Raw genomic sequence first — 25,533 nt, forward strand, 5'->3', positions numbered from 1 at the left:
TATTTCATTCTACTTAAGTACTTGAATTATATTTATTGCTTATTTGCAATTAAAGCACACAAACTGTTGCTCAGATTTTCATAGTACATATCAAGAACATTTTCAGAGATAACCTCTGGTGTAATATGTGCAGAATGTAACAACATTCTGTGAGCTATACCAAGAATTAGCAATGGCTAACAACAAATACATTGAAATTCAAAAGTCGGCTTGACTGCCGGCTTCTGGGAGCTAAACAAGATTTTACTGGAAATTAAAATTAATGATTTAAAAGGTAGCAAAAATCATATTTAAAAATGTAAAACAAGTTAGCTAAAATATGTTATAAACTCTGTTGCTTTTAAGTAGAGGTACATAGCCAAAATTGTTTCATTCTTTGATTTTTACCATCTGAAATAAGTTTTCTTCCCAATTAATGAAAGAATACAATTTTTGTGTGTGTTGATTAATGTCCGATACCTTGATTATATACAATGACTCTCAGAGCAAGTGATAAACTCCTAACAAAAGAATTTGTTAGCTTTCTCCAATGTTTCCCCTAATGGGATAGGGGGCAAATGGCAAGAGTTTTAATCTTTATTAAAGAGGTCAAAATCAAGGAAGTAGTTAAAAATTTATTTTTATATATTTATACTTATGTATTGTAACTTAATACTACAAATTTTAAACTGAAGAATAACCCTTTTTTTTTCTTCAATTGCAGGGTTTGCCCGGAATTCCAGGAAGCCCCGGAAGCGATGGGAAGCCTGGCCCTCCAGTATGTACATTGTGCAAATACTTTATGCTAGTCCTCCTACTGACCTTACCCTCATCCCACAGTATCTACATGACAGGTTGTTATGACAGTCAGATTAATTGTCTCTTTTGTTTGTTTTGATTTGTTTTTTTTTTAATTACCAGAGCACTTTATATGCTGTCTCATCATAATAACGTTATGTAAATCTTGTCATGGAGTACTGTTTAAAATACAAACTATACAGAAGCTTAGCTGACATACAAAACACATAAAACGTTTTGAATGACAATGTCTCTAGCCTGCTCTCTCACCCTCACTCAGTATTTAATGAGTCACAGATATTAATTTATTTCACCTAATCGATGCCATGTCTTCATGTCTTTTTTTTGTTTATCCCAGGGTAGTCAGGGTGAATCTGGCCGCTCGGGTCCACCTGGCCCCCCAGGCCCACGTGGTCAACCGGGTGTAATGGGCTTCCCTGGTCCCAAGGGCAATGAGGTGAGTGAGTTTGTGTCCATTTCTGTCATGCTTATGTTTGATCAGTCAACTGTTAAGCTGCTCCATAGTGGGGCTATCTGGTGCTGCAGCTTTAGGTCATTGTATGCTGACCAGAACAGGTATTCTGAATGTGATTTTTCTCTTTTGCAAGGGTGCACCGGGTAAGAATGGAGACAGAGGCCCTGGTGGACCACCTGGAGCACCTGTAAGTTTCATTAACATTTTGTTGAATTAATAATGACATAATATTAATTAATAATAATTTTGTAACCTTCATAAAAATTATATCAACCCATAACCATGGCCTAATTTTGTCTTTGTATAGGGTCCTGCTGGGAAGAATGGTGATGTTGGCCTCCCGGGTCCTCCTGGACCTACTGTAAGTGTGGTAGTCCCATAAGAGGCAATTATCAGTTACTGCCAAGGTGGTCTGGCATCTGCAGATAGAGACTGGGAATTTAGGGGAAGGAAAATATTTTTAATGATTTAAAGAAATCTTCTTGTGTGAAGACAAAAGAGCTCTTCTTTGCCCTTATTAAAATAAGTCAATACTCAACACTTTGTTAGGAGGAACCCAAGTTGGGTATACTGGTATAAGTTGAAATCAAAAGTCAATTTAGAGCTCTTGGGGATCTGCAAATTGAAGCATAGTATTGCACCTTTTAACATTTATCAGAGCTAGCATTTCAGACTAGTATCAAGTATAAATGTGTCTGCTGAATTGCCTCTAATGTTTGGAGTGAAAAGAGCAAATACCAGAACACCAAACTACATTAGTCTTTGGGATTGTGCAATGTCATAATCAGACCACAATAAACTGGTGTAGATTAGAGGTGGTGTGGAGGTGTTTAAATGTTGAAATGTTCTCTCATAATTTATTTTTGTTTTCTCTTTTGTTTGATTCCAGGGTGCTTCTGGGGAGAGAGGAGAACCAGGACCATCTGGTCCACCTGGCCTCCAGGTACTGTGTGTTTATTGTTTATTGGTTTCTGATTCTTTTTTTAACAGATTAACATATACCCTTCCCCTCCTGACACCCCTCCCCCCCCCAAAAAAAAAAGCATCATGTCAACATTTTCATGAGGGTGCATTTCATCAAATTTTGAAGACAGATCAAAGACTTGACAAAAGTTATTGCTGATTATTTCATAACTGTAAACCAGATGGCTAGCTCAGTAGATTATGCCACACAAGACCTTTAGCTATCAAATTAGCACCTCCTACTTTGTAAAGGATTGGAATGGGTTGGGCACACATTTTCATGTCAAAAAAAAAAAATTGCTAGATAGGAAAATGCATAATTTATCTATGTTACAGAGATGATAATGCTGTTCCTTCATATAGGGATTGCCTGGTGGGCCAGGACCAGCTGGAGAAAATGGAAAGCCTGGAGAACCAGTAAGTAGTAGTTCCTTTTTTTCTTAAAACAATGAAAAAAAAAAAAAATGAAAAGCTCTTCCTAGATTACGTTTACAAATTCAGACAGCTATCAGCACTCTGTAGAGCAGAGAAGTCTGCTTTCAGGGCTAATAGGCAAGAGAAATAGGGTGCCAGCCACAGTGCAGATTTACTAAGGAAAGTGTATGGCTGACTTGCATTTATTTTCTCATAAACAGGGGCCAAAAGGTGATGTTGGAGGACCCGGCTTCCCAGGCCCTAAGGTAAAACATACAGCAATGATTCTATAATTACGTTAAGGAATTAACGAACTATGTACCTGACAACAAAGATTAACACTTTTTTTTGCCACAGGGTGAAAATGGTATCCCAGGTGAACGTGGTGCACAGGGTCCTCCAGGACCTCCTGGAACAAGAGGTGGGCCAGGTCCTGCTGGCTCTGAAGGTGCCAAGGTACCCACAGACTTGTTTCCTTCCTGCTATCGTGTGCATCATTCAGGTTCATATTATTTCTTTTAATCTTTTCTAATTATTTTTTATCACTCTTTAGGGTCCTCCTGGGCCCCCTGGTCCCCCTGGAGGCACAGGGCTGCCTGGCTTACAGGGAATGCCGGGAGAAAGAGGAGCTTCTGGAAGTCCTGGACCAAAAGGAGATAAGGTAACATGCCCATACACCCCCACACCCACGCTCTGCCAATTTTGTGCTGTTAGCTTCCCATGAGGCACTGGGTTTGTTCATGTTGTCACTCACTGATTTCAGAGGTACCGACCGTGTAGCAATATTGTCAATTTAGCAGTGTGATAGGGGTCCTATATGTTAAAAAAATATAGGATTTTGCACCTGGTTTAATATATACTAGATATTTTGATGCGTTAGGTCTCTTGGGGAAGGGTTATGTTAAAACATTTCTAAGGAAGCTAGTAAACAATGAGAATAGTTCATATCATGGGCCAACAGTTTGGTGTGGACTCCATTTTGAATCAATTTGGGGATTTTTTTTCCATCAAAGTTTTCAATATCTGATGCTGAATACTGGGCAGAATGTCATCCCCAGTTTTACGTTTGGATGATCACAATAAGGAAACCCTAGGTATGAGATCCTCTCCTTTGTAATGTGTTAATTCTTCTTTTTTTCCCCATGCTTATTATGTTCAACTTACGCTTGTTTTTTACTTATGCTTTTTACGTCTTATGCTTGCTAGGGAGAACCTGGTGGCAAAGGTGCTGATTGCATTCCTGGTGCAAGAGGAGAGAGAGTGAGTAGTTTTTAAACATCTAGCAGCTCATCAATAAGCTGCACATAGACTTGGGAGTTTACACATTAATAAACTTATGTGAATAAAAATACCATCTAGGAGAGGTAAAGTAGTAATACCATTGTATTTCATTCTGGCTGTGCAAATTTGATTTCATAAATTAGATTAGACTTAAGACTAATTTTTGTGATTACAGGTGCTGGGGTAGATATAATAGAATTTTTTGCAAGCAGAAGATTATGTTTAATTGGGACAATGTTTTGGAGGGAAAGCACCAATACAATAGTAAAGAAAATGTTATTAGCTTCTTAAATTTAGCTGACTGATGAGGAAAATGCTTGTTATAATGAAGCAAAAAAAGACATCATGATAGTAAGTGTTCTTATAAAGAAAAATTCTACAGGTTACTATGTACAATATATTTATACATCTATATAGCATATACACATAAAATAGACCTTTGAAATATATATATGTCATGAGTACATGCAAACAGTATATATATCAAAATAATGAGGGACGACAAATATAAAAATGCAGCTTGTATGAGTTGGAGGTAATAAAAAAAATGTATTTCAAACCATCAGGTACGCATTAAATTCTCAAGAAAGAAAAAGGGAGCTAGTCAAGAGATGTTGAACACAGACAAGAAAAATCAACCAATTATCTATAGGAAAAGTTAGGGTAATGGATAACTTTTATTGTCTGCCATTGAGAGAGACCTATCAAATTCACATGATTTTGGATTAGGTTCAGATGGTGGGAAAAAAAAAAAGAGAAGATAAATCAATTGGAGATCTCTCACATCACAAGATGGTGTGATCTCAGAGTGTAGCTCCAAAACATGATGTGCAACACCCCACTGGCATTGTAGGCTTGCTTCCATTTAAATATCTTTAGCAACCTGTTTACACTGAAACATAAATGCTATTGATCAAAATAGAGGAATTACCATTGTCATATTTTGATACAAAATATATTCTAATTGTTTAGGGTAACGTAGGTCCCATTGGTCCCCCTGGTCCCGCTGGCCCACCTGGAGATAAGGTAAAGCATCCTCCATAATGATAAGCAGTCACACCAGTGGCTGTCTCATGGGAAGAAGAAAAACACCTTGTAATCATTCCTGTTCCTTACAGGGAGAGACTGGTCCAGCAGGCGCCCCAGGTCCAGTGGGTTCCCGTGGTGGTCCTGTAAGTGATAGTACTTTTCTTCCAGTATAACTTACCGTGGTTCCTCTAGCCTAGCATAGACATCAGTGCTGCGCCTACCCTATCAGGAACACGTGTGGCTTGAGTTCAAAATAATAAGCTAATCACATCCAGCTCCTGTTGACTCTTGGGACTCAGAGTTCCTAAGGACTTGAGAAAACTGGTGCTTTCAACACTGTAAAGCGGTCAGCGGGCTGCGGTGATGGGTCAGGGTAAAAGTGTGAGCAATAGTTTTTTCCATCTTGTCTTACAGTTAAATAAACTTTAAAAAATACTCCTATTTATATTTTAGATTGATAAGACCAGTACCTCTCGATCTCAGTTGGATCTGGGGGACACCATGGATTGTGCTGGGGGTTTATATAGGTGTAACTGAGATCAGTTTGTCACACTTCAGATATCGGATAATTTCTGAACAGTTGTTCTTAGAGGTCAGGATCAACGCTTGTTTTGTTTTGGTTTTTTTCCTCAAAAGGCTGATAAGACAAAGAAACTTCACCAGTATTCATGGGAGTGTTCTCTGACTTGTAAAGTGAAACCTATCTTTCTAATATCTTCTATTGCTGACGTGTTGTTTTCTACAGGGTGAAAGAGGAGAACAAGGTCTTCCTGGACCTGCTGGCTTCCCTGGAGCTCCAGTAAGTATAAATACTTAAAAGCAATTGAACGTGATTATCAAGTTTCTAGTTTCTCTAAGTACATCCACATCTCAGAAAGGTTTGCTGTAACCCCTTTATAATACATACCTGCTGCATACATTTGATGCATGTGCTACCCTTTCTGTACTCAGTCACATGTAGATAAATTTTTTTTATCCTTCCTTTCCTATACTGGTAGACCAATAGAGTTCAACTGCATTCATATTTAATTTAATATTTAAATTCTGTTCAGAAGACTAGGCTTTTTTATCACAGTGATATCATCTGCATTTTTTGATTCATAAAATAACAACATCCTTTTTCTACAGGGCCAAAATGGGGAACCTGGTGGGAAAGGAGAAAGAGGCCCACCTGGTCTAAGAGGAGAGGCTGGACCCCCTGGAGTTGCAGGTCCACAAGGTGGTCCTGGTGCACCAGTAAGTTTTTGCGGTTCCTTATTGCTACAAAGAGAGGTTTCTTAAGTTCTCCCTCAGCCTCAAGGTTGCTGGGGTCAAGTGCAAAGCATTTGAACTGCCTGAGACTTAATGACACTTCCTGTAATTTTAATCTATTTATCATATCAATTGCTTTATCTATTTCCTTCCGTGTAGGGTCCACCTGGTCCCCAAGGAATAAAAGGAGAACGTGGATCTCCTGGAGGCCCTGTGAGTATCTCTTTGACTTAGTCACTGATAAATTACTCTATTACAACAACCATGATGTAAATTAAAAACAAGACCATCAGTTACTTTAATATCTGCAGTTCAAGAATAATTAAAGTGTTCTAGAAGGAGTAAAGTTGAGGTGCTTAGTGACCTGGATTACATTGATTTTAATGTAAGTAAGGTGCCAAAATAGCTTTTGGCACAATGACCCAAAGCTATAAAATGGCTTATCTCAACAGTTATTAGATTTACGTGCCATCTTTGCCAAGTTTATCAGAGCTCATTAGTTCACCTTTGAGAAATATATGGGACTTTCTCTTAAAAAAAAAAGTGAACTTCTTGTTCAGTTCCAGGACATTTAATTCTGGTTTTAAGCAAAACAGATAAATATAATTCAAAGTCAGTTGTTGTATAAAAATGAACTTGTTCATGTTTTTCCAATCTTCCAAAAATGGCAACTAAAAGTATTGATCTCTTATAGGGTGCTGCTGGTTTCCCTGGTGCTCGTGGTCTACCTGGTCCCCCTGGTAGCAATGTAAGTTGTCTTATCCCGCTTTTCTTTTTTTTCTTACCTCATGGATATATTTTGGCATATTTTAATATATTAGACTATATTAAGCTGTATGTACCTTGACATGAATACAACACAATCAAAAGCATTCTGAATATGTTTGGCCTTAGGGAAAAAAATCTGCAAAAGATAGTTTACTCTCTTCTTCTTTCATATGGAAAAGCAATTAATTCACTTCTTGTATTATGTTTTGCTTTCCAAAGCCTATCAGGGTAAGTGGAGTCCTCCTGGATCAGGTCCTTGAGTATTTCTGTTGGTGGTAGACATCATGTTTTCTCTCTTGCTCTTCAATGATGCAAGAAATATTCGTCTCAGGATCTTGAATTGATTTGCATTTTCAAAACTACACTTTGTAGATCACTGTTGAGAACTTTTTTTTAGCTGTCTGTAGAATGAAATGGCATAAAACTTAATTATCTTGTGACGGAGGCGTTTGGAAAGATTCTTGTGGCAAATTTTCTCTCTTATGGTACGGCCTACATCTGAAGTTCAGTGTACCAGTCTGCAGTGTCCTATTATAAAAATGTATGCTGATGCATCAGCTAATTCCAATATTTTATGATACCTGTGTGAAGAAAAGCTGTTTCATAATATCCTTGCATGTTCAACATGCACCTACTTTTGACTCACATAGTAAAAACTAATTCTGATTCTTGAGTCTTTTAAAAATTAAGAAAATACAAAGATTACCATCGTTTTACCCATTTTAAAATCAAAATTATAACTTATCCTTTGTTGTATGGTAAATGAGATACAAAGTAAGGAAACTCTTATGTTTGAATAAATATTTTTATTTTCTCTCTTATAGTTACAGAGAGATGCAAATTACAATAGTGATGAATAAAATAAGAAGTAGGATTTTATTTAAGGTACTGTTAAAGTCAACATAATTCTTTCCATTCATTGGCTAAGACTTTTAATTAAAGCCATTTCACTCTGCACTTGTCCAAGACACCACCTTAAAGGTATCCAGCATAAGTGATTCAAGAAATCAGCAGGGTCTGCAACTATTTCAAACTTACCTGGCAGAGCCCTGGGTAAGAAACATGTATCCTGTGTTAGATGCATTAAAAACACTGGGCATCCAAACTGTGCAGGTGTTGCATTACGCAAACCGTATGTTTGGACAGTAGGGAGAAAAAATAACGTTTGAAAGTGGAAGCCAAAAGGATTCTAAGACCAGATCAGATTTGGGTGCATAGAGGTTGGACCCTAAATCCACCTTCAGGCAATGAATCAAGTCTGGTTGGCTTTCCTGAGGAAAGATCAACACCAGTAGGCATGTGCTACTGTTCCAGAGAACACAGTTCACACTCTTCTCTTTAAAACTCCTTTTAGGGTAGTCCAGGTCCCCCTGGTAATGCAGGGCCTGCAGGCAAGGATGGGCCTCCTGGACCCCCTGGTAGCACCGGTCCTGCTGGCAGTCCAGGACCTGCTGGAACAAGAGGTGAGCCCGGCACACCAGGCGAAAAAGGGCCACCAGGCGCACGAGGAGAAAGGGTAAGTACATGTCTAGCCAGGGACTGTTATACTGACTGACAGGGGTTACATTTGTCAAGAATAAGAAGCCACCTACCTCATGCTGCAGATCCTCAGTACTGACTGATCTGACCTTTTCCTAAACAGGGGGCACCAGGAGAACCGGGTCCTCAAGGCATCGTTGGTGGCCGGGGTAACACAGGTTTGCCAGGTCTGCGTGGCCCGAGCGGTCCACCCGGTATGGCGGGTGCCAAGGTGAGAGCACATTCACTGCAGTGACAGCCTCAAAGCTAACACAACGACTGTAATCCAGCTGCTAAAAATAGCTTTGTGTTATAAAAAGTAATGAACATGATGTATTTTTAGTCCAGATACTACAGAATTTACAGTTATTTTTGTTTACATCCATAAGACCAGCCTTTAAAATGTCCAGTAACCAGCAGCTGTGGGGTGTGAGGTTAACTTTAATCTCTGTTGACAAGAATCCTGGATCAGATTATCTAGACGTATATAACCAGCTTCACCCACTTAAGGAGGGCAATGGGCTCTGAACTCTCCTTGAGACAAGAACTGAGTCATAGTTTCACCTTCTGCAAGCTGTTTGATGGTCATCTTGTTTCTTGCTCAAATATTATGACCCAAACAGGAAAATACTTTTACCTCCCTCCAGAAAAGGTGGTATGAGGCTTGGTTTGTATTTTATCACTAATATCGTGATAGACCAGCATTTTTTTGTTAACTACTTTGGCTATTGTTTTTGGGCATGTAAGAAAAGACATACCCATTTATAATTTCTTAGCTGAGAAAACAAGAAGGAATGTTCCTTGGGTTCAATGGCTTTGCATGAGTATAACTAGCGATGAAGAGAGACCAGTTTGGCCAAGTTTTTTTTCTTTCTTATTTTGACTATTCACAATCACCAAAGTCACACTGGCCCTTCACTTTATTAGGTCTCCTTCATCATCACTGCATATTTCATTAGAGATGTATAACATGATGGTATTTCGTAGGTACATTATCTGCAATAAAATCCTTTCCCTTTTGTTCAGGGTGCAGATGGTACACCAGGCACCAACGGTCTCCCAGGAGAACGCGGTGCACCTGGCCCACAAGGTCCTGTTGGACAAAGAGGCTTACCTGGAGAGCCCGGCAGAGATGTGAGTGGATGTGTTAGCCGTTCCTGCTAGCTTATGACTTACGAACAGGAGACTTGGGGACTGAATGTGCTTCAAGGTTCGCAAAGCCTCTCTCAAGTGCCTGATGCACAGGGGCCTGGGCAGATGACGTCCTCATGTAAGGTGGTACAGCCTGCTGTCTCTGCTACACTTCTTACTACCTGTGGACCATGTCTCTGTCTCACTTGGAACTGAACAAGAGACTGCACTGTCCATACACCTACAAAATAATGCAGGACTGATAGAGCTTTCATGGGCCCCTCCCCTTCCAGGAACTCTTCCTTCTTGAAAACTTGCTCTTTCTTTGATGAGCATTATTTAAGTTTACTAGAAAACAAGCTGTCTGTTCATCATCCAGCTCATGAACAAACTGTACCACTCTTTTTTCCCAGGGTAATCCTGGCTCAGATGGCTTGCCTGGACGTGATGGCTCCCCAGGAGGCAAAGTAAGGAATAATTCTATTCTTTGGAATCTTTAGTTTGCCAGATAAATGTTATTTAGAGATGATAATATATGTAGCTAGTTCTGCACAATGTAACTTCTTCCTTGAATCTCTTATGCTCCACTGAATATACTCTTTACACTGTAGTTCTATAAAACATTAAATCTCTTATCCTGTCAACTGTGACTATTTGCAGGGTGACCGTGGTGAAAGTGGCTCTCCTGGCCCTCCGGGACCTCCTGGTCATCCTGGACCTGCAGGTACCAGCGGTGCACCCGGAAAAGCTGGTGAAAGAGGATCTCAGGTAAGACCAAAGTAAATGGCTTACTGATTTACTTACATATCTTTCCTGTGCAAAGTCCATTTCATGCTGTAATAAAGTGGAAGTTTAGAAGAGTCATACATGTGTTACTGTCATAGTTTCTTGGCATTAAGCACCTCTTTTATAAGCCTATCAAGGGGAAAGACATCACAGTTTATGTTCCTGATAACTGTATATAAATTAAGTGCAAAATCCACATACTCCTTAGGATGCCAAAAAGCACATCATCCCACCAGGCCCTATCTGAATTTCCATCCCATCTTGTGCTCATGCAGCACAAGTGATGTTATTTATTTAAACTAAGGGAGTAACTTTGGAAGCCTTCGAGTTATTTCTGAGAAGTCCTGACACAAGCACAACTTGAGCACTGAGCACCTCACAAAATGAAGAAGGGGTGTAATGCACGTGGTATGTATCAGTGCCTACAAGCAGCTGAGCAAGTCTAACACTGGTAGAAAAAGGAGCTGACCAAAATTCTTGCTGATTATGTGTGCATGGAGCTTCCCCTTGTTTCCAAACAGCTGCTGGGTTTGAACATACTGCTTATCTGGAAATAAAAAGGCAGTCTAGTCAATCCAAGTGATCCATGCCATCTTATTCTTACTGTGTCACAGGGTCCACCTGGTCCTCCTGGCTCTGCTGGTCCTGCTGGCGCTCGAGGTCCTGCTGTAAGTCATATTTAAAGTATTTGTGATATCATATTTCCTGTTATTTGGGCATCTTTCTTATTTCTTTACATTCCTTCTATTGCAAATTTACTCTTAAAGGGTCCTCAAGGTCCTCGTGGTGATAAAGGTGAAACTGGTGAAAGAGGCAGCGCTGGCATAAAGGGTCACAGAGGATTTCCTGGTACCCCTGGTCTCCCTGGTCCTCCTGTGAGTATTTTGAATTGGACTGGGAATTACAGCTGTTCCTGTGGTTTGGGTCCCAGGTAACTAGTTAGCCTTAACTAATTTACTGAGGAAAGAAAAAAAAAAAGTGCAAAGAACCTGTATAATTTGATTGTCAAATGTGTTCAAAACTCCAGATTCCCTGAATCAACCCAAAATAAGTGTTAATGAAGAACTGGAAGAAGATTCTAGGAGCTAAAGCTGGGTTTGCCAAAATCGCTTTCAGCTACATTGTCTGGAACAAACACTTTTGCCATTCATTTATATATGCTATTCCTCATTAAGTTAAACAAGATAGAAATAGGCATTGGAATATTTGTCTATTAGAAATCTATGTTAGACAGACATCTAAATCCGTGAAAAAGTTACTCAGAGTCCAAAGACCTCTCTTCTGTCTTGTGTCTTTTGCAGTAATTAATACTGGGGCAAAATGGGCATGAAACTGTAAACTTCTTTGTAGACTACTGAATTGTAAACATGCATTACCATGTTGAACAGTTCACGGCTCAAAGAACTGAAGGGTAACAGACAGGCATGCCCTAGGTATTTATGACAAGTAAAAATTTTAAGAGGGATATGTATTGAAAAGAACTGTTAATAGCTCTCATGATACAAGTGAGAATCAAGGAACCCAAACTCACCTAGTTATCTACCAAAGATGGCAAAAAAGAGGGAAGTGTTAACTATAAATGTCACCAATAACAGCACAGTATAACTTGTTATCTCACTTAGGAGTAGAAAAAAAGTCTGATAAATTCTCATTTACACTCTGACAGCGAGATGATGAATCATTTTTAAACATATGGCTTAGTTCTGTGTGGTGTGTACATACAGTAATTTTTTAAATGCATTTGAAAACATGAGTGTCAAATTATTTAAATAACTTTACTAGTAATATGATTTTATGGTAATACACAACATTTTGAGCCTATAGCTATGTGTTCTTGTGAATACAATATTTCATCCAAAGCTTGCTGATGTCAGTTGGCTTTCTGCATTTTGGATGATATTGCATCACTAATACTTTTTCATATAGGGAACATTTGATATTTTTTTCTGGTTAACGAATGGCAACCATTCTTTCTCACATCTGACATAGGCCTTTGATAAGGATGTCAGATTTCATATCATCTTAAAGATGTTTCAGTGTCTCTATTTAAGGTATATCTAGCTAGATACAAAATATTACTGGGAGGTGTATGACTTACTTATCTTTTCTTCATAGGGTCCCCTGGGTCCACAAGGCGCAATTGGAAGTCCAGGAGCTTCGGGTGCAAGGGTAAGAAAAGCTCCTTACCTAGCATAACTGGAAGGAGGATTCAGACTGTTTAAATTTTTTTTTTTTTTAATTTGCAATCTTAACAGGCAACAGCTGAAGAAAGACTCCTGATAAATTGTACAGAAATGTTTTCAATACCTCACAAAGTACTTCTGAATTTGAGATTATCTGGTAAACTATTTTGACCATATTATTTATGTTCAACATTGTTCTAGGGTCCCCCAGGCCCAGCTGGGCCCCCTGGAAAAGATGGTACAAGTGGCTATCCAGGTCCAATTGGTCCTCCCGGCCCTCGCGGTACCAGAGGCGAAAGTGGCCCTGCGGTAAGTAAAGTGTGCACACTCAAACAAACAAATCTTCAGGGATTATTCATGGAACATAGGGGGTGCGCTCCCACCTAAATATCTCCCTCAGAAAATCCTGTACTTCATGGACAGAGTTTGTGGGAGCAGGTATCTAGCTATCAAGGCTAAATCCAAAAAAATACACATCACTTGTAGTTCAGTGCAATTATTGATGCACTGGGCATTGTGTTAGTCTCAGCTAATCATTGACATTTCTGTGTACAACGGGAAGGCAGGATCTCCACTTCAGTCTCCCTTTGTGTCCTGGAAGCTATGAAGAGGGTTTCCTACACTAGGGAGGCCAGCACAGCAAAGATCCCTGGCATAGTCACTTCTGCTAAAGCCAGGAAATGGTTATTCTCTGGATTTTGGTGGAAAGAGTTCCTTCTCCTTCTCAAAGCCCAGCTTGACAAAATTAGGAAAAGAAAATTCCAATTTTAGGAAGATAAAAGCCTGGAAAGTACAACAGATGTTTGTACATAGCAAGTGCCATTATTTAATTCATAAGTAAATTAAATGTGTATGTGTGAATTCTCCTTTTTTTAAGATTAGGGCCCATGCAGACTTTTAGTTTTAACCTGTGATCTCTACTGAGTGCTATGTTCACCATTCTTTTTAGGGTCCACCAGGCCAGCCTGGTCTTCCTGGTCCTTCTGGTCCTCCTGGTCCATGCTGTGGTGGTGCAGCTGCCCTGGGTGCTGGTGAAAAAGGTCCAGTGGGCTATGGGTATGAATACCGAGATGAGCCAAAAGAAAATGATATCAATCTGGGTGACATCATATCTTCAATGAAGTCAATTAATAACCAGATTGAAAACATCATTAGTCCCGATGGGTCACGGAAGAATCCAGCCCGTAACTGCAGAGATCTGAAATTCTGCCATCCTGAGCTCAAGAGTGGTATGGTTCGGTTTTTATTTTCACCAATGGTAGCAGATGTTGTTTTTCTTTTCATGAATGCTATTGTCTTTGAGTATTTAAATGCAGAGATCTGCTATAAAATTTTGATTTTTTTTTAACAAATGCCATGATAAAGATTATAAATGTAATAACAATTTAAAAATTTAATTTACTACGCATTTACACTGACTTCAGCTCCACTCCTTAGATGCTTACAAGTGAACATTTGTTTAAATAATTTTATGGAAAAACACCCATGACAAGTATAAGTTCTATATATCTTTCAAATGTCAGTCATATTACATTCATTCACATGACCTCAGTGTATTTTTATATCATCTCATTTTCTGTGGCATCTCTTCTGTCACAATTAATATGGTTCCTAATCTGGCTCAGGAATTTGGCATGGAAATAAGCAGTCAGATTCTTCTCCAAATATATGAAGCCCCTTAACATTTTTTTTACTTCTAGGAGAGTACTGGATTGATCCTAACCAAGGCTGCAAGATGGATGCTATTAAAGTATACTGTAACATGGAAACTGGGGAGACATGCCTCAGTGCTAACCCCAGCACAGTGTCCAGGAAAAACTGGTGGACCAGTGAAAGCAGTGGAAAGAAACACATTTGGTTTGGAGAATCTATGAACGGGGGCTTCCAGGTAAGAAGTTACTACAGTTAACAGCCCCAAAGGTACCACACATTTTGTACTACCACACATTGCAATGTACGAGTATATAATCCTGGAATTAAACTAAGCTAAACTTTTAGTGTGTGAAATAATAACTATACGGACTGTCCCTAGACACAATTAAACAAAACCTGTTGCTTATATGTTGTACTCTGCAGTTCAGCTACGGAGATCCTGACCTTCCTGAGGATGTCTCGGAAGTTCAGTTGGCCTTCCTCCGCATCCTCTCCAGCCGCGCCTCCCAGAACATCACCTACCACTGCAAGAACAGCATCGCCTACATGGATGAAGCCAGTGGAAATGTTAAAAAAGCTCTGAAACTGATGAGCTCTGTGGAAAGCGAGATCAAGGCTGAAGGAAATAGCAAATTCACGTACGCTGTTCTGGAAGATGGCTGTACTGTAAGTAAACAAGACTTCAGTATGGTAGTTTAATAATTCCTTCTAGACAACTAGACTGACTAGACCCATAATAAAGGAAGAGAGGGCTTTGCATGACCTGGGTAAAGAAAGGATACAGTTACATCCAGTTGGGGAAATTTAGATTCTGTACACCAGAAGTGTCCCTCCCGGAGCAACTGTGCTACAGGTGGGAGTGCACCTCAGAAAGTTTAGATCTGGGCTTTGCAGGTATCTCCTTGCTTTAGAGACAAAGTCAGTGAAGTCACACTGACCAAGTTTTGATCCATCCCATGTCAAGTCCAAGAGTAGTAGGAACTATATTAATCATACAAAAAAAAAAAAACAACCAAGGCTGGCTGATTTGAGCCCTCTTAATCATACAAAAAAAAAACCAAACAACCAAGGCTGGCTGATTTGAGCCCTGGGCTATGATTATGGGAAGGGGCAAACACTGTCGTTTCACAGGCGCACCATTGCTTCACTGGGTCTAGCTCACTGCAGCAGAAAGTGCTGGAGAGGAGCAGTAACATCCATGAGCATGCTGATGTTTGAGCATCTGCAGCCTTCTCAGTAACAAACACAAAACGCCATAACACCATCCACAGTTTCTCCCTCCTACTGTGTAAGGTCCCAAAAGCACAACAACCACCAACATAGATGGCAAACCTGCTGCTTAAGGATGCATGAACACATCTACGTTGCAGCTACTTTGTGGCCATTTCTTTGACATGAACATGCTGTCACTTTTTCCCGAGGCCAAAACCACTGTCCAAACAGAATAGCCATTTGTGCCATCTCCCAGCAGGTTTCAGTCCTAAGTCGGGGCCCTGGCACCACTCCAGGGTACTCCACTGTCCATCAGGGACCCCATCCCTTCTGAGCCACAAGGTCTCCAGCCCCACAAACCTCACGTAAAAGATCCAGAAATGAAGAATGTCTGCCTACACGTTCATTTCTGCAGAACCTGCAACCAGTTTTCACGGTGTTGAGAGGGACACCTTAATATCAAACGAGAAAGTATGAAATCCAGTAAACAGGAGGATAACTTGCACATAGCCCCACACTGATTTCTCTAATGCCTTTTTTTTTAATTTTCTTTTCTTTCTAACTTCACAGAAACACACTGGTGAATGGGGCAAAACAGTCTTTGAATACAGAACGCGCAAGACAATGAGGTTGCCTGTGGTTGATATTGCACCCATAGATATTGGTGGTCCTGATCAGGAATTTGGCGTGGACATTGGCCCGGTCTGCTTCTTATAAATCAAAGATCCTGCTCTTTCTGAAACCCCAGCAAACAGATTCACACTCCAACTGTGCTCCTTTGTTTTAGCCTTGTCAGCTCGTACAGGTGACCATCTGTATCCCAGTTATTTATTAACAAAATTTCTGGGGGAAAAATCAATTTGATATCAAGGGTTAATTTTTTCGCTATTACACAAAGTACAATAAAAATGCTTTTTTTGCTCTATTTTTTTTACCAAATTCCATCTTCAAAACATGTCTCCGTGGTGCTATAATACAACTTCAACACTTAATAAAACAACACTGTGTTCTATGAGTTGAATGTTAGCCAATTTACAAAGCACTGATTGATCCCAGTACCAAAGTTTACCCTTCTTTCTAAGATGCAGTCCATAAAGCTAGAATGACCTCCCTGTTTCAACTACCTCAACATGGACAGAAACTGGGATGTGTCTGACTAGTCAATCCAAAAATCAATCAAACAAATCAATCAGAACACATTGGACCCATTGGTCAATTCAGTGGAATCATTTGGTAGAAAATTGCCTATTTCTGTACTGATTAGCTGTGAAAAAGTACAGTGTGTTTGAAGAGTTTAATACCTTAATGTCAGTAGTCACCAGAACTTTATTGTTGGATTGTATTCTGTTATCAAAGGTGCTTCTCTACTTTCCTGTCATTGCTGGTCAAGACCACTAAAATTAGGGAAGTGTAAAAGACTAATATGATGGTGCTAATGTATTTTTCACTCCTAACTTTGCAAGTCAGGGTTATTGACTTGCTTAAAAAAGAAAAAAAAAGGTAAAGGATATAAAGCAATTACAAATGTCTCCTGTCAAAGATCATCATTGGCATGTCATAGTTGAGAACTTTCTCCCTTCACTCTGTAAAAGTCAATAAAGATGCAAAATTGTGAACTATTTCTGTCACGTTAACACATTTATAGTGTTGAAGGTTAACCATCTTTGTAAGCTTTTATATGGTTGTTGGTCTATTCCTTACAGAGACACATAATAAAATATCTTAATAAAACTCCTTGTTTCATAAAACTGACTTTTTTATTATTTTCCTATTTGTATCTGTTTCTTCCAGTTAATAAGCCAGGGTTTATAGTTAATATATTGTTATTGTAACAATTACTGGCACAAATCAACACAGGCATGACTGTACTTAACGCAACATAAAAGAATAGTGCCAACAATTCATAAGAAATACTGGCTTTCACAGGACCTCCTCATTTTGTTGTGAAAATAGCTACCGTTTGTGAAAACTGAGACTTACGTGTACGTAATAATATTAATCTGACATAAATTACATGGCAGGAAGTCTTTTGCTGGGAGCTGAAATTTTATGAAAGCAGCTGGTAAAGGTACTGGCTGGTGGAAAAATGCATTGGAAAACCTGTTCTTAATCCACATGGCAAAAAATAAAAAAAAAAGGAAAGCCTCTGTAGTCTCCAGTACTACTGTGTCTGAGTGACTGTAGCAATTACTCAACCTTAAAATTTTTTTTTCTGAAGAAAACATATAGTCATCAAGTCTTTGAGTAATAATTTCTACTAATGAAAGGTGATTACTGGAACATTTGCAGAAACCACAAAGAAATCGCCAAGACAACCATAAAATAATTCACATGATCCAAATACCTTCATTTTTTTTTCAGAGGGGCACTTCCTAAGCCACTATGATGCTGATACTACTGTACTTTTATAGAAAGGTCTTTGAGAGAATAGAAATATGAAACACATCAGGTTAATAAACAAGAATTAGCTTAAACAATAAGGCTAGCCTTTGGAAGATGTAGTTTGCAATTTATTTTTTTTAACTCTGATTTACTGTGCCAGCCTGCAAAAGGCTCTAGCTTTTATTTTTACACAGGAAATATAATTACAAAAAAAAAAAAATAATCTTACCTGACACTTTTAGGCTAGTGGTGCCATTACTCACTGTTCCAGAGCAACACATCAAGTTCCTAGACTACTAGAGGTCTTTCAAGGCTGAACAGAAACACCAGCACCCGCTTTTAAGCTCTAAGGTAAGTTGATTTTTTAGGTGCATATTTAAGCACATCTTCCTTTGGCTTATAAATTTAAAGCTGTATTGGAGAAAAAGGACAAAAACCTGTAGTCTACATAGCCGAGAGGCACGAACAAACAAGGAAAGAAGTTGCCCACACAGTGATACGATTGACATAAAAAATTTCTCATTCCCAGCCCCAGCTTCTTATTCAGTCACAGGTTACACCAGTTGATAGTCACACACTTCATGGCACCACATTACTACAGCTCTTTAGGGAAAACAAGAAACGGAACAAAACAAAAAACCCAAAACAAGACCCTGCCTCAAAGAATTTCCTAGATCACACCAACAGCTTTAAGATATCACTAATCTAGGTTTTAATATTTCCTTGGCATTTCACCTTTTCAATTAATTGGAGGTTATCACCTAAAGGTGTAACTCTCCCCCAGGACAACAGAGCTTTTCCTCTGGTGAACGTGGATTCCCTGACTATTGTCTGAGGCATAGGGACATTTCAATACCTACTTTCTACATTCTTTATGGAAATTACGTTTAGAAGACCCAAAACACAACAACAATCCAGCAAACCCTTCTCTAACAGAAAACCTTTGCTATCAGGTCAGGCCTAAATTTTACACAATTGATTCACACCTGTGAACACTTACTTACCCAGCCTCCCCTCCCTTTGGGTGACAGGGAAGGCATTCTCCATGGCCACCGCATCCAGCAGCTGCGCAGCTCCCAGCACTGCTTTAAAAACACCACAAACACCCTTTCACAGCCCTTGGGTGTAGCATGGGAAATCACTGCAGAAGCAGCCTGGCTTCAGCAGTCCTCCCCCGTGGAGGTGACCACCGTGGGACAGCTACGGGCAAGGGAAGAGCCGTTCAATGAGTTTGCGTCTCTGCAGCTCTGCACCTCAGCAGTAAGTTTGCAGCTAGAACCAGGCTGGGGCAAACGATTGCTTAGTAACTGGGTTGTGATGGTTTCTGAATTCAAATAGCTACTAGGAATCTTTCTGGGAGCTGGCTAATTATCAGAAGCTTGCCTTACTAAAAAAAAAGAAGCTGGACAATTAAATAAACAGCAGTGTAATCTGTAACCATCACATCGTTGTGACATCAGCTAAGTAGTCTTCAGCCTCTATTAGCAGGCAGTAACTTAGAGGAAGAGCTGTCTATGAGAATTTTGAATTCATAAAGGATAAAGATCTTCCCAATGCATGCTTTGCCATGCTATGGCTGTTCTGATAGCTTAAGTAGAGAAATTTAATTTCTAGTGGTCCTTTCTGTAAGATGGAAAATGTGTTATTTTGGAGGACTGGTTCTTATTTATGGCAGTAACACAGCTTCATTGTAGTCACCAAATTAGAATATATTTCTTACTACAGATAACATACCCATTTCCTTTCACCAGGAAAGAAGTCAGGTCTGGCAGGCTCCAATTTTTAAATCAAGTGCCTCTCTTCTGGAAACGTGACCGATGAGGCACTTGTTGCACAGATCTTACAATACAGTAATGTATGAAATATTTTTATAATGATTTAGCAATTTAATTTAACATGTGCCTGTAATCAGATGTCCATGATTCTATGTTGTTACACTCTTAAAGAAAACCTGTAGAAACTGTGTGACCTTTCAGTATACCCTTAGCCATGGACATCTCTGCATTAAGGGTCAAAACTTGAGTTTTGTTGCTAAATCCATGCTGGATCTATATCCACATCCACTGAGAACACCATCATTAACAGATGCCTCTTGGAGGCACGGGGATGTTCTAGTTTCAGTGGGGTTTTTTTGATGTCCTCATCATAACTCACACTTCAGCCTTACTCTCTATGCTATAGTAACTCCAAGATACCTGAAAAAGTCTGCTCCTTCCTCCTCTCAGTTTGGCAGCATCTGCAAAGCAGAGATTAAGATTCCTATTGGGAAATGGCTGAACTGATAGGACAGCGGGGAATGCTTCTGATTTACTCTGATGGTTGTGTAGAATCACACAGCATGCTCTTCAGAGGGAAGGAACTCCTAAATTACAATGATGGCTCCTACAATTGTCACAATCTTCTGTCAGTGTCATGTTTCTTTGTCATAGGGAGGACTGCTCCTTACCAAACACATAAAAATATTTTGCTGAAGTTTCTAGAATTGTAATAATGTTCTTTTGTTATAATTGTTTAGTTTTGCATCAGATTTTTCACTCAGTTGACCAAGGCCAAAAAGCAGTTCTGTGACACTTTGTCAGACATGACCTTGCACGGGTTTTTTTGGCACAAACACTCCCAAAAATAAGGCTGTTCCTCTTCTCTGGAGGATGGATAGTAACACCTCAACTGAGGAACTCATTTTGCAATAGAAGCATTTAATAGTGCACCATTCTCTGAGACTGAGAACACAACAGATTGCAATGATCATGAAATACTATTTGGAGAAACCTTAAACCAGAGCTTATAGAAAGATGGTTTCCTACTCTAACAGCAAGGAAACTAAAATAAAATGTGCAATAAATTAACAGGTCAGAGATGGAGGAAAAAACTGACTCTTCCAGCATCTGGCTCAAATTAGCATTTCCTGGTACCTTCATACTTTTCCAGATCTCCTCCCCACAAATGATAAAACATGCAATGCTGACAGCACAACAGACACCTTAGCAGTCAAGCCCCCCGAGTTTTCTCCTATGTTGTGTAAATCTATAAAGCGTTTCAGTTTTAATCTTTGCATCATTCTGCTCAGGTCCTCCTCAACACTGTCCAATCCATTGGCTCTACTGTGTCCTTTCGTGTTTGGCTTGTGGAAAAAGCAGATTTTTTTACTGTTCCCAAAGATATTGGCCAATAATCACCCCATAGGAAAGAGCAGCAACTTCACAAGAAAGCTGCTCTCTTGTACCCCGTTTTCCCTATGTGACCATACATACACTCTCTTGGGGCAGTCAGGGTTTACTGGGGGTGATTCTGAGCCATAATTAATCATATTCCTCATAACGGTTCTCGCGATCTCTATTTGATACATTAGTAAGCATTATCTCTCATTTTAACACGAGCTAAATTTCTGAATAGCATGACAGCAGGTAAAATAGGGTGGCTAAAAACATTCTGCCTTTTCAGGAACTGAATCGAACTCTGTGGTACCCATCTAATGATTTTGCTCAAGAAGGCTCCTTTGTGGATATTCTGAACTCTGCAGAATATGCTTGAAATCACACACTTCAACAAAATCTTTAAACTCCTAGCAAACAAATTGTGATCCACTGAACACATAAATCCAATTTTTTTTTTTTTCCTGTAGCATAAACACAGTTTGGCCAACTGGGTCCATGGGTCAGCAGTTTCTTTGGCGTTTCTATTTCAGCTATTGAACTGGTGATTTTGTTTTACCTGTTGTCGTGACTTTTTTTTGTGATAATACCCATCCCAGCTTATACTATATTTTTTTACCTTGTTTTCTCTATGGTCTCTATGGTATTTGCCTACTTGCAGGAAATCTTTCTTTTCTTCCATTGCCATTTCTACATTTCCATTTAGCTCTGCTTTTCCTTTTGCAACTGGTTTACTCTGTCTTCCTGGAGTCCTATTCTTTTTATAAATACAGCCTCTCTCAGCAAGACCAACTGCCTAGTGAGCATTAAACCTTCAGTATAGCCTTCATTTCCTGAAAGAAAAATTGATAAATTCCACAGATTACGAGAGTGTTTACCAGCCCAATAACTACTTTGCTCAATCTCAGGCAGCTAGAGGAAATAAAAGAAACCTCAGGGCCCTTGCCTAACATTAATAAGGAAAATAATACTTTTTGCTTTTAACCCATTTTTAGATTCTTGCCTTCATACAGCAAAACGCTTCCTCACTCTATTATTGCTATACTTGGTAGACTTGGGTTGTGGTGTTTCCAGCTGTAACACCATGACAATTTTCTTTCTTGCATTTCTGTGTTCCTTGGTGCATTCCTCTACTGCCTATCGTATTCCCAGTACTCTATAGATTAGTATTAAAAAAATGAGTACTTATGATAGCTACGAGGAAGCTAACAGATGCAAGGAAGGAGTTTGGGAGGGAGAGGCCATGAGATTTGAGCCTATGCTCTGATTCACCCAGTGACACCAGAATAACCCCAGAGCTAGGGGGGAGTGCCAAAGTGGGAGAGAAGGGGAAAGGTTTGTATGGGAGGAGGGTGGAGGAAATGCATCTTGAACTCTTCCAGCCCTTCTGAAGAGCAAACATTCCACCCAAATGTAAGCTCTTCCTCACAGTCACTTTAAAACTGAGGTGCATAAATCTAAAACTGTGATTTGAAAAAACCCTCTTTTGTTCAGAGAGGACTTAAACCATCAATTCCCTGTTTCCCTGGCATACTGAGCATCCAGCACTGCTCAGTGTAAAGACCTCTCAGCAAGAAGGCTCTGATGCAGCAGGGAGGCTGGGATCACACTGGACAGATGCATTCAGAGATGGGCTCCTCTAGGAAATACAGAAGGAGGAAGGACATTTTTTTTCTTTATATAACCAATAAACTGGAACAGTGTGGTCTGTTCTGCCCTCTGCATCACTTTCTGCTCAAAATAAATTAAGAGAAAATGTCAAGCAGGAATAAAAGAGAGAAAGCCTGGGAGAAGGCATTATCAAACTTCTTACATAATATAATATATATTTAATATAAAGGTGGAAGAACACTAAAGATAGCCAATAGCCAAATAAGAATATGCTCAGCAATACTTGAATCTCAATTCTTTGTTCATTGTGCTTGCAGGTAAACTTTTTCATTTCTGAGAACATTTATCATAACCTCCAAGGACCACTGAGCATATCTGAAAGATCTTTTGCATTTCTTCCTCCCTCAGCAAGAATGTATTCTTTCCAAATTTTATCTTGAAAGAAATCTAAAAGTAAAACACACTGTAAAAACTGGCCCGTGTTAGGAGACACTGCTTGAAAAAATAAGTCCAAAATGGATTCTACAGAGCAGCTGTTTAAAATCTAAGCCATGAGGGTGAAAAATTACTATTAAAAAAATCTCACAGCCCTAGAGACCAATGCTGCTGCTTTTCATCCCTGGCCGCTTTTTTTTGTTCTTGGTTAGCTATCAGAAGGGATGGGCTCCTGTTCCACGGACAGGGTCCCTCGCACTAGGGTGGCGCCGTGTGGTCCCAAGTCTGTAACCAGCTGTGTCATTACATCCACAGGCTGGGAGTTTGTCTAGGCTATGGTGGCACGGGGATAGAAAGCATGGCAGTGAGGATCCAAGCACCTTCAGAACAAACACTGCAAATCCAGACGAGCTGGTTAAAATCAAATCACAGAAGAATCCGAATGCCTTTCTTTAAATGCTCAAGCTAACACCACCTCATCCACCCCACCGCTGAGGTACACACACAGTAAGTGCCAAATTATAACAGCATTTTACCTTCTAGATGAGATTTTAGTGAATAGTTGCCGCACAGCTACTGTACAACTGTTTTTGAGAAACCAAGAGAGAAGGTGTCAGCTACTGGCAGTCCTGGGGTTGATTTCTCACAGAGGACAGGTCCGTTATGGAAAACAACAGCAAAACCCAATTTTTATAACTCACATTTAATTTAATTGCAGTTTCTGATATTATAGTATTGCAACCACTCCAAACTGCCTTCTCTACCATTTCTGAGGCCATCTGCAACAAAGACAGATCTGTCATAAATACCTGATATTTGCTTAATGTTACTTTATAAATTAATTGACCTTTTGCAAATTATCAGCTCTATCCATTCTAGGTTCATGAAATTAAAGCTGTATTTACATGAAGCTATGCCACATTGCCTGGATAAAAGGTAAAGCAATTTAAGAGAGTGAAATTCCCTCCACCCTTTTTTCCTTTTTTTTTTTTTTTTTTGTCTGCTTAAAAAGATTCTACAATACTTTGAGGAATGCTTAAACAGGAAAAGAAATGTAATATGCACGTATGCTACAAACATAGTCAAGGGAAGGAAAAAAAACCCACAAAACCAAAAAGCATGTCCAAGCACTTGCATTACAAAGACTCCCCAGTTAACTACTCAGATTTCCTGACAGCTCACACTTCAAGTGAGATTTTGCTTCAGCGATTCTCTGGCGATGGTTTTTACAGAATATTACCTTGGAGTGCTTTCTAGTTAAAGCTCTTTTGCAGTGTTCAAGGCAGCCTGTTGAGGAAACACTGCATGCTTCATGCAGAGATAGAGATGCAAAGAGAGATTAAAAAAAAAAAATAAAATAAAAGAGTACCCTGCATCATTAAATACTCTTCTCCTTCAACAATGTCAGAAAGCATTTACACTAATCATGGATTATAAAACTCTGGTAAAAATCAGAGATTAACCATAACTTTAAAACATCCATCTATACACCAAATGTTATTTATTTTGTGCATCTGGATAAATGTCTTGTAGAGGTCTGATCACAGCCATGGGATATTCACCTTTGCACGAACACATTGGAGCGAGCCATTATACCTCAAATTATCCAGTGAAAGTAACGTTATCCAAACCTTCCCAAGGATCCAATATGATAAGCTAAGTCCTGAGGCACATACTTACACAAATTATTTCATGACAGTCAAAAAGAAATCATAGAGTTCCTGCTTGGCCAATAAAACCAAACCAGTAACATCATCATAAACCAGTAACACCAGCACGAACCTGTCAACTTGCCCGGTTCCCAGTCCCCACCTGCCCTGCAGGGACACACACATGGACAACCTGGGAAACTGCAAACCTTCCAGGAGGAGGGAAGGAATGCAAGTTCTTGCCTGCCTTGCTACAATGCAACTTCATGGCTTTTCCAGAAGCTGTTTTCCATCAGTGATAACTTACATTGACACTGGGATTTGGCTAAGTCACATTTTATTCAGTCTTGAATAAAAACTCTCTTTCTCTGGAGTCTCAAACAATACTATTCAGGTAGCTCTAATAGGGCTGCTGGTAATCACATCACACAAATCGACACCTAACTTGTAAAAACTGGCACAAAGAGGGTATTATTCAAAATCCTTTTATACTCCTATGTACCAAATACTTCAGCAGAATGCATTGCAAATGAGTTATTCAAATAGCAACAAAACAAAAGTTAAATACTTCTATTTTTAATTTCCTGGAAATTAACCGATATGGGACACACTGGAAGGAATTCTACAGAAAGGAAACCACTTACATAGCGAGAAGCATGTATTTAATTAAATGCTTTGCAAAGATACATGAATAAAGCTATGTGCATGACTTTCTTTAGGGATGGCCCCAGCTGTTTATTTTTTTTTTTTAAGGAACAAACAAAAAAAATGGGAGAGCACAGATGCAATAAAGAAACAAAAAACCTAAGTAAGTTTGTACCCACATACTTTACAAAATAAAGCATGTTAGTGGTACAAAACAT

General features: G+C 39.3%; 1 protein-coding gene across 1 annotated transcript; it reads left to right on the forward strand.

The window, feature by feature from the left end:
• Positions 1-703: 703 nt before the first annotated feature.
• On the forward strand, positions 704-17,189 carry COL3A1 (collagen, type III, alpha 1; the record flags this gene model as incomplete). The annotated part of the gene is made up of 29 exons (XM_010073422.1): positions 704-757; positions 1,136-1,234; positions 1,386-1,439; positions 1,560-1,613; positions 2,142-2,195; positions 2,579-2,632; positions 2,851-2,895; positions 2,987-3,085; positions 3,183-3,290; positions 3,836-3,889; positions 4,883-4,936; positions 5,029-5,082; positions 5,685-5,738; positions 6,068-6,175; positions 6,350-6,403; positions 6,885-6,938; positions 8,313-8,474; positions 8,601-8,708; positions 9,503-9,610; positions 10,021-10,074; positions 10,268-10,375; positions 11,008-11,061; positions 11,161-11,268; positions 12,509-12,562; positions 12,778-12,885; positions 13,526-13,805; positions 14,277-14,464; positions 14,653-14,895; positions 16,012-17,189. Coding segments are annotated over 29 exons (2,775 nt in total), but the record flags the coding sequence as incomplete, so codon positions are not given.
• Between the last annotated feature and the right edge of the window lie 8,344 nt (positions 17,190-25,533).

The sequence above is a fragment of the Pterocles gutturalis genome, unplaced genomic scaffold (assembly GCF_000699245.1).
Source record: "Pterocles gutturalis isolate BGI_N339 unplaced genomic scaffold, ASM69924v1 scaffold16947, whole genome shotgun sequence".
NCBI lineage: Eukaryota > Metazoa > Chordata > Aves > Pterocliformes > Pteroclidae > Pterocles > Pterocles gutturalis.